This window comes from Neoarius graeffei, chromosome 8, assembly GCF_027579695.1.
Source record: "Neoarius graeffei isolate fNeoGra1 chromosome 8, fNeoGra1.pri, whole genome shotgun sequence".
In the NCBI taxonomy this organism is placed as follows: domain Eukaryota; kingdom Metazoa; phylum Chordata; class Actinopteri; order Siluriformes; family Ariidae; genus Neoarius; species Neoarius graeffei.
This window is the reverse complement of record NC_083576.1, coordinates 8,234,046-8,244,765: the sequence shown is the minus strand read 5'-3', so window position 1 is coordinate 8,244,765 and position 10,720 is coordinate 8,234,046. Positions and strand designations below refer to the sequence as shown.

Below are 10,720 nucleotides of genomic sequence, written 5' to 3'. Positions count from 1 at the left end.
GTATATCTCTCTTTATATATACACAAATACTTGTATTTTTCAGATAAACTACATCCGGACCGGACGGCAACCACAGCATATTTCTCTCCATGTCGATCTTGAAGAAATCAATGATTTGTTTTCATAAATTTGGGGACTTTTTGTTTGTGAATGTGTCTCTATATTAAAAAGAAAATCACATGCTGGCTTGAAGACATGAAGTTTATCTTTGAGTGGTGAATATATTTAGATATATACTTGATGTACTTTGAATATTTAGTGAACTACATGATTGAGTAAATTTTAAACGGTCACACTTCAGGACCCTACAGGGGGCAGTGCTGGGACTTAAACTCACACCCTTCCAATCCTTGACTTGTAAGTAACATCAAAGCAAAATAGAAACCCGGATGTCGGCCATGTTGGTGGAGATACAAATGCGGGGTCAAGCGATATTCCATACAAAACATAATCATGCGTGCACAACTCTCTTTGTTTTTCCACTGCTTTAAGTGTTCTTTTAGCTCGGCCATATCTTTATGCTGTATATGGTTGTGGTCACAACAGTACTCATGACCGTGGCATGTTCCGATTTTTTAGAATTCTGTCCGTGATTCGGAAAGAGCACGAGGAAACTCTGAGGCTTAGTACAGAGAGGAGACGAGCACGGCTGAACAACATCGTCAGGGCTGATCTAACAGAGGCTCAAACCAAAACATCTCATGTTTGCAGGAATCATTTTATCTCATGTGATATTCAAAAGCTTTTTTGATAATATCATGGAAGAATTTTATTTTGTGTTGCTAGAATTTTGCTATAAAATGAGTGTTCTCTTGTCGTGGTTCACTTGGTCGTTGTTATAATTTTAGCACGTGTATTACCATTTCCCTTCTAGGAGCACCAGCAAAATTATACCACAGAAACAATCCAGACAGGGCACCCACTCAGAAAACAGGCTGTGTTTCGTCCAAGGTCAGACTTGATTCTTCGTCAGCCAAACCAGATAGAACGCGATATCTGGGTACTCGATGGTTGGTAGAAGTATCTTATCTTCAGAAAAGTTTCACTTTTTAAATAATATGGGTTAAAACCACACATATCTATCTTCTCTTTGTATCGAATCTTTGCTCAAGTATTCAAATCGTGGTAATACTGAGAAAATTCAGCATTGTTTCCAGACATGCTTTCAGTGGCTGCCATTCTACTGTAGTTGCTTTGTATATCCACCATCATGGTGGACGCTCATAATGTAGCACATTTTGATCACATGATTGCAAGTCATCTACTGTATACAAATAATTGATGCTCCAAGCATACACAAGTTTTCACCACAAGGTGGCAATAATTTCTCTACCAACCCAGATCTGAAATCTGAAGTCTGAAATCAATCTTTACTCAAAATGTTATTTTGAAAAAGACAAAAAAGTTACAAATACCTCAACTATATGGTGGACTTGGGCTGCCCGGTACAAAATAGTATACCCAATAAATACAATTAAATAAATATGTAAGTATCATCATTGGCAGCTGGTTGGGGAGGCAGTGAGTAATATATAGCCTGAAGATATAACTTAAAAGTTTATATATAAAACTTTTGCAATTTGAATCTGAACTGTGTTTCGCCTTAATAACAAACACAGCACACAGAAAAACTGTAAAACTGTTTTTTTCAAATAAACAAACAAACAAACAAACAAACACTAAATTTACAGGTTTGTCGTCTGTATTATTTAGGGCAGGGGTGTCCAAACTGATCCATAAAGGGCCGTGTGGCTGCAGGTTTTCATTCCAGCCATGCAGCAGCACACCTGACTTGGCTCATTCAATCAACTGAACTGTCTTCACACAGTCAAATACTTGCAGCCACACCCACCCTTGATTAAAGGGTGGGTGTGTCAGTTGATTGAATAAGCCAAATCAGGTGTGCTGCTGCATGGCTGGAATGAAAACCTGCAGCCACACTTTATGGATCAGTTTGGACACCCCTGATTTAGGGCCTGAACATCGGAGGTCTGTGGCCCCCAGTGTCCACCAGAGGGTGCTGCACCAAGGTCCAAGACCATATTGTTTTCCAAAGGATTCCTCTTCTTCTTCTTCTTCTTCTTCTTCTTCTTCTTCCTCTTCTTCTTCTTCTTCTTCTTCTTCAAGACTTAGCCATTTTTCAGGTGGCTTCTGTGGGCAAAAACTGATGAAATTTGGTACACACATCAGTCCTGGTCACCGCTACTCAGGGATAGAGGCTTGACTCCAGGTGTGTCCGGGGGACTCCATAGCAACCCCACATGTCATTGAGACTTCTGGACATAGTTTCACCTATCTGTGTCAAATTTGGTAGGTGTGTGAGGAGTCCCATGACAAGCAAAATTGTAATGTATGTTGTATTAGCCATACTCAACAGGAAGTGAGTTATTTTTTGGTTTTATGCATTTTGACGTGTTACATTTTGACGTTCTCCTTGTAGGCTGTTGGATTCATACTAGATTTTGGTATAGCGGAGGTGCTCGGGCCCTTCATCGCCGCTTGTGGCTATATTGTGTACTTTGTACTTTGATGAAACAATGTTTACTCAGTTGATCAACTTCCAGTTTTTGTTTCAAACATATTTTCATGGAAAAATAATGATAAAGTAAATGATCCACTTTGTTCACACTCATTACACCTGCAACTGAGTCTGGAACACACCCACTGGTGACGTATGACATAAACATCATCAAAATGGACTGGAATTTGTATATCAGCCAATAGGAGTTCAAAACTAGATGGGCATGTCACACTGTGTAATCATGTGACAGAACTGTTGCTGATTGGCTGCATGAACTTACAGCACTGGGCGTGTTCCAGTTCACCCAAAGCCTTGCTTCATATCATTGTATTTAAAAAAAAAAAAAATTGTACAGCCACTAGTGGTGCTGTAACACTCTTTAAAATGTTTAACTGCAGATAAGATGATGTGGATGACCAAAAATTAAACCTTATACCGATTTTTCTTTAAATATTGAAAGACGGGAGGAGCTTAGCCCTGCTAGCTCATTGATCTGAACCACTCATGAGTGTCATATAAGTGGGAACTCAGTGCAGGTTTAACATTTACAGGCTTCTGTTTAACCCTCATCCTACCATGCTATTTTACACCTTAATCTTACCATGTGGGGTCCGTTTGGACCCCAATACTTTTCTTTAAAATTAAAGCTTATAAAGACAAAATCACCAGATAAGTTTTGTTCAGAACATCTTGTATTAATAACAGCAATACACTAAAGGGCCCAAGGCATAAAGAACACACTTAACCTTCATCCTACCAGCCAATTTTACATACATAAACTACCAGGCGGGGTCCGTATGGACCCCAGGAGGGAATACCTTGAAATCAATGCAGTAAGAACCAATTCAATGCAGCAAACAGACATAACTTTATTGAAGAACAAAATCCACTATGGCTGAATATCAATGATGTATTATAAATGCAATAACATTGCAATAATATTGCAATAACTAGCATACATGTAGCAAATTATAGCGCCACAAAAAAAAAATTGGCATTATATACATGATTTTTGCAGCTCATGCAGCTGTAAAACATTCTGGATTACAACTTAGGTCTTTTCTTACAGAATTTAAAACAAAAAAGTAATTGTAAAATAATTTAGGGCTTTTGTTTTGCAGCCTGTGCTTATTGCAGCAGTGGGGTCCACACGGACCCCAAGAAGGAATGCCTTGGTAGTTTCATTATGGAACATAAAGGAAATAAAAGAAGTTAACTTTCAGTGTGCTATTCAATTATAAAATGAAAGACAGATAAACTTTACTCTGGGGTCCAGTTGGACCCCAGTAACAAATTAATTATACCTTCACAATGCAAAAAGCTGATCTTCCGGTGCTTTAGTGTTTTAATTAAGACATAAATTCTGACAAATTCATAAAACGGTGAGGCAGTATGTCACATATTTTTAAAATGGCAAACAACATATAGGTGCAGGGTCCAGATGGAACCCACTTGGTAGGATGAAGGTTAACCTCCATTATACTCAAGTCCACCAGAGGGCACTGTACTGAGGTCCAAGGCCATATTGTTTTCCGAAGGATTCTTCTTCTTCAAGACTTGGCCATTTTTGAGGTGGTTCCCTTGGGCGAAAACTCATAAAACATGTTACACACATCAGTCCTGGCCACTGCTACTCAGGTATAGAAGCTTGACTCCAGGTGTGTCTGGGGGACTCCATAGTGACCCCACATGTCATTGAGACTTTTGCCTGGTACCTAGTTTCACCTATCCATGTCAAATTTGGTAGGTGTGTGAGGAGCCCCAAGACGAGCAAAATTGTAATGTATGTTGTATTAGCCATACTCAACAGGAAGTGAGTTATTTTTGGTTTTGTGCATTTTGACACGTATGACGTTTTGACATTCTCATCCTCGGCCATTTGTTGGATTCAAGCCAGGTTTGGTATAGCGGAGGTGCTTGGGCCCTTCATCGCCACTTGTGGCTATATTGTGTACTTTGTACTTTGATGAGACAATGTTTACTCAGTTGATCAACTTCCAGTTTCTCTTTCAAACATATTTTCTTGGAAAAATAATCTCATCTCATCTCATTATTTCTAGCCGCTTTATCCTGTTCTACAGGGTGGCAGGCAAGCTGGAGCCTATCCCAGCTGACTACGGGCGAAAGGCGGGGTACAGCCTGGACAAGTCGCCAGGTCATCACAAGGCTGACACATAGACACAGACAACCATTCACACTCACATTCACACCTACGGTCAATTTAGAGTCACCAGTTAACCTAAGCTGCATGTCTTTGGACTGTGGGGGAAACCGGAGCACCCAGGGGAAACCCATGCGGACACGGGGAGAACATGCAAACTCCACACAGAAAGGCCCTCACTGGCCACGGGGCTCAAACCCAGACCTTCTTGCTGTGAGGCAACAGTGCTAACCACTACACCACCGTGCCGCCCTGGAAAAATAATGATAGAATAAATAATCCACTTTGTTCACACTAAGTCTGGAACACACCCACTGGTGATGTATAACATAAACATCATCAAAATGGACTGGAATTTGTATATCGGACAATAGGAACTCAAAAATAGATGGGTGTGTCACACTGTGTAATCATGTGACATAACTTTTGCTGATTGGCTGCATGAACTTACAGCACTGGGCATGTTCCAGTTCACCCAAAGCCTCGCTTCATATCATTGTATGTTTTTTGTACAACCACCAGTGGTGCTGTTACACTCTTTAAAGTGTTTGTTAACCGCAGTTAAGATGATGTGGATGTCCAAAAGGAAACTCATACTGATTTTTCTTTTACCTTTGAAAGATGGGCGGAGCTTAGCCCTGCTAGCTTATTGATCCAAACCACTCGTGAGTGTCATATAAATGGGAACTCAGTACCGGTTTAACATTTACAGGCTTCTGTTTAAACTCCATTATACTCAAGTCTTGATTAACACCGACCCCTGCAGGGTGTGTGATCAGTCTTTCATTGATGATCCACAAGCTATATGAAATTCCTTGCTTATCGACTCCTGAGTTGTGCAATAGAATAACTTTCGGCCTCTCAGGTGGGAGGGACTGCATATTCTCTCTCCACTGTCAATCATAGTGACACTGGACAACCATTGGTGTCTGTGAGTCTGCGAAAGTATGCAGACCAGGGTAGATAGCACTTTCCTCTGACTGTGTTACACTTCACTGTGATGCAGATGAGCAGCAGTTTGAAAACAAGCAGATATCGGCTTCATGTGTCTTGGAAGGATCAGGTGTTAGCCTTCACCTTCCCTGTTTGGTAGGTGTGGTTTAATCGGGGAGAGCTGGCAGGTGGCCTGATGAGACGTTGGATTTGATATTTATCCAGGGAGAATAAACACAAACTTCTCAATCCAGTTGTTTTTCAACATTGAGTGATATGTCATTAAATAAAAGGAAGTTGGACCAAGCCAAATGGGCCAGCCATGTTGTCAGAATACCAGGCAATCGACTGCCCAAACAGTTCCTGTATAGAGAGCTGCGCCAAGGCAAGCACTCATCTGGAGGGGTGGAAGAAATGCTTCAAGGATGATCTCAAAGAGTCCTTCAAAACCTGAGAAATCAATCTCAACTCTTTTGAGTCACTTGCTCAGGATCGTCTAACATGGTGGTGCACATGCAGGAGAGATGAAATGCATCGCCAAGGCCTGAAAGAAACAAGCTGCGTGGAAGGCTCAAACTACTGCCACCCCCACTACAGCACCTCCCCATGCGTGCCCGACATGTGGTCCTACCTTCAAAGCCTGCAGTGGCCTCATCAGTCACTTCCACAACCACCACCCACTAAATTGAAGTCATAGTCCTCTTTGACCCTGAAGGATGAACATCATCATCATCAGCAGCAGTTAGAATATTAGCCTTCATATGTTAGCATGCTAGCAGTTAGCATGTTAGCATGATAGCTGTTGCCATGATAGAATGTTAGCTTATCAGCATGCATTCAGTTTGCATGCTAGCCTTAGCATGTTAGCATGCTCAGTGTTAATGGTTTGCTGTATTGGCACACTCACGCTGCAAACTCAGCCATTTAAACCGGTTGTAGAGCGTGACATCTCATGTCTGATTGAGTTACCGTCGGTGACCCTGTGCTACAGCTCAGCAAGCACACTTCATTTTCTCTGTGGAAATGCACTCTAGTTTATTTAACTGCTCTGTAAACATAGTTAACTAGACTATATATGAGGGTGTGCATAGATTATATTTCTTTTCCATCACAACTGTGATATCACTTTTTTTGTTTTCATTTACAGCACAACAGAAATATGGAAATGTGGGTGAGATGTGGGTGGATGTGAGTACTGCATGTGATCTGGGTTTTTTTTCCTTCATTTATTAGAACCAGTCACATACCTATTTTCAGGCATGCTCAGTAAAGACCGCCTATAGTATAAATACAACCCTTGCCTCATATGCACTCTGTTTAGTACGAATACGGAACATGGCTGGTTCCTGGGTTTTCATTCTGATCTTCTGCACCATCAGTGAGTAATATTGGCAAATTTCATCATGTTTAATGTTTTCCTTCTTCAAAATGATCTGGGATTTAAATTCAGCTTCAACCTTCAAATAAATATGTGTTAAGTGTCCAGTTATTATTTTATAATAATATATATCTTTATCTTCAGGGATAAGAATTCAATTCAACCAATAAACACATTTGCTTTTTTAGATACAGTCCAAACTCGGAGGAATTTTTCCCATTCTGTCACAGAACCAGATGTTTATCAGCTGGATGAAGTACTCTGTGTGGATATCGGTGACTCGGTTACTCTACAGTGCTGTATTTTTGGAAAATATGATGGGGTGATTATGTGGTACAAGCAACCAAACAGAAAACAGCCCCGGCTTATGAGCAGAGTATTTACAAGTAGTGAAGAAATATTTTACAATGAATTCCAAAATCTTCGTTTTCAAGTAAAAAGATCTTCAAACCGCTCTAATCTGACCATTTCTAACATCATCCAGTCTGATGAAGCCATGTACTACTGTGCTACCCCAGCACCATACAGTGTGTTTGGAAATGGGACATATTTAAAAATTAAAGGTAGGATTTCCACTAAACTTTCTTAAACTCCTGGTTTAATGTCGTTATATTTTTCCTTATCATTAACATGTTCAACATGGAAGACAAATAATCCTGAAGTAGTGAAATGTTCACTGTGTTTTCTTCTTCAACTACACTGAGTTACAGACTTTTAGTCAATGAATGATGATAAATGTTTCCAGGTGAACATGTTACTATTGAATCAGAAACATCTAAACCAGCTCTGGGTGATAATTCAGTGGGCTGTGAACCAACACTGCATGGAAACAGCACTAACATGAACACACAACAGAAAACAGGTCAGATGCCTGATAATTCACTATTAATTAATCATCCTTAATTCATAATATAGTGAAATCACATTTTCAGAAGTGACCAGATCTCTCCACTCCTCAGTGCTCGGTTTGGGAACGGCTTTGGGTTTGTGTGCACTTCTGATTTTCTGTCTCATTTATTTCATACTGAGGAGAAGAAAATGGGATAAAAGTAAGTGCTTTGTGATCAGATAATAATTACTTCCATACAGTTTTAACAAAAAGACTAATAGGTGTGTTTCTGTGTTCATAGCAAAAGCATCTACAGAATTTTCTCCCGGAGCGATGCAGGTACGTGTGCAGATCAGTAAACAATTCATACAATCTACAGTATAATGTAAGTAAAGACTGTATGATAGACTATAGTTCTGTAGATAGCACGCATAAAGATGAGCCTAACATGCATGACCATTAAATGCTTTTACATTTATTTACACCTGTAATTTGTCTACATTTAATTTATACAGTCTCTTTGATCAGCTGTGTACTATAATTTCAGCTTCATTATTATTATTAGTAGGAAGCAAGCAAGCAAGCAAGCACAACTTTATTCATCACACACTTGTGAAATTCCTGTCTGCGTTTAACTCATCTGAAGCAGTGAACACACACATGCACACATGTGAACAATGAGCACACACACACATACCCAGAGCAGTGGGCAGCCATGCTAACAGCGCCCGGGGAGCAATTGGGAGTTCGGTGCCTCGCTCAAGGGCACCTCAGCCCAAGGCCATCCCATATTAACCTAACCACATGTCTTCGGACTGTGGGGGAAACCGGAGCACCCGGAGGAAACCCACACAGACACGGGGAGGACATGCAATCTCCACACAGAAAGGCCCCCGCCAGCCGCTTGGCTCGAACCCAGAACTTTCTTACTGTGATGTGACTGTGCTAACCACTACACCACCGTGACACCCCTAATAGTAGTAGTAGTAGTAGTAGTAATATTAGTAGTATTAATAGTAATAGTAGCCATAGTGATGATGGTGGTAGTAGTAGTAATATTAGTAGTATTAATAGTAATAGCAGTCATAGTGGTGGTGGTAGTAGTAGTAGTACTAGTAGTTATATTGGTGGTGGCAGTAGTAATATTAGTAGTATTAATAGTATTAGTAGTCATAGTGGTGGTGGTAGTAGTAGTAGTTATATTGGTGGTAGTAGTAATATTAGTAGTATTAATGGTAATAGTAGCCATAGTGGTGGTAGTGGTAGTAGTTACTGTATATTGGTGGCAGTAGTATTAATAGTGGTGGTGGTAGTAGTAGTCTAAAGTCCTTCCCGTGCCATATGGCACATCGGGCGGCGCCGATCTCCATTTCTGCAGCCCTCGGCCTCTCACCTATTACATAGCTAGGGTTACAGTGGGGGGCCAGTCCTCTGGTAACCACGAGAGTTTAACTCCCCTACTCACATCTGTATTGCAGCGTGCCTTGCCAGATGGTAGTAAGTACCATTTTTATGATGGTCTTTGGTATGACCTGACCGTGAATAGAACTCACGATCTCCCGATCGAGAGGCGGACACGCTACCACTAGGCCACTAGCCGGTCGGTGGTAGTAGTAGTTATATTGGTGGTAGTAGTCGTAATATTAGTAGTATTAATGGTAATAGTAGCCATAGTGGTGGTAGTAGTGGTCGTAGTTATATTGGTGGTAGCAGTAGTAATATTAGTAGTATCAATGGTAATAGTAGCCATAGTGGTGGTAGTAGTGGTAGTAGTTATATTGGTGGTAGCAGTAGTAATATTAGTAGTATTAACAGTAATGGTAGCCATAGTGGTGATGGTGGTAGTAGTAGTAGTAGCAGTAGTAGTAATATTATTAGTATTAATAGTAATAGTAGTCATAGTGGTGGTAGTAGTAGTAGTTATATTGGCAGTGATAGTAGTAGTAGTGGTGGTTGGAATATTAATAGTAGCAGTAGTAGTTGCAGTAATAGTAGAAGTTGAAGTAGTGGTAGCAGTAGTATTAATAGTAGTATTCATACTGTAGTAGTAGCGGTAGTGGTAGTTGCAGCAGTAGTAGTAGTAGCAGCAGCAGCAGTAGTAGTCATAATAGTTGTAGTAGTGGTATTATATATGTTATTTATTCCCTCCACCAGGAATCTGAAGCAGAAACACTGAATTATGCAGCGTTGAAATTCTCCAAGAGGAAAGCCGGAGTTGAAAAAAGGAAAGCTGATTCATCACATGAGTATGTGTACTCCGAAGTGAAATATAGCTGTAATACATAAAATTAATGATTCATAACACATCTTTCTAACAATTTATCTTATCCCTTTAATTTAATTTAATTTAATTTAATTTAATTTAATTTAATTTAATTTAATTCCATTGAATTTAATTTCCTGATTACTACTACTGAAAACAGCTCCTGTTTTGCACTTTGTACAGATTTTGTGGCATTGTTTATATGAAGACATAATAGATATGAAAAATAAATTTATCATATTCCTTAAAGGTGCCTTTTTTTTTCCTGAACACATTTCTGTGCTGTGTCCAGTTGCCTTTTATATGACAATAGCAGATGATGTTCTTTGGATATCACACCTGCCTGTTTACAGGATAAATGCTTAGAATGTTGAAACCTCTAAAATATATTTGCTAAAGCACACATGACCTTAATATTACGAGGTTCATATCATTAAAAAATGACTTAACAACATGAACTCCACTGCTGAGGGATACTTTACACTCCTTTTGGAGTTATTTTGCAATGGTTTTATTTATTTATTTATTTATTTATTTATTTATTGTAATCAACCCAGAATCATGATTATTCAGGATGAATGTCTATGTTCTTTGTACATTCTTTGATAAAAAAGAGCCTCAGTACAAAGAGCCAG

At 39.7% G+C, this 10,720-nt stretch overlaps 1 gene segment (V, D, J or C); it reads left to right on the top strand.

Moving 5' to 3' along the window:
- The first annotated feature begins 6,814 nt into the window (after positions 1–6,814).
- LOC132890416 (Ig kappa chain V region 12F2-like) lies at positions 6,815–10,292 on the top strand. The segment is given in 3 exon segments: positions 6,815–6,993; positions 7,182–7,556; positions 7,739–10,292. Coding segments are annotated over 3 exon segments (576 nt in total).
- Positions 10,293–10,720: the final 428 nt, after the last annotated feature.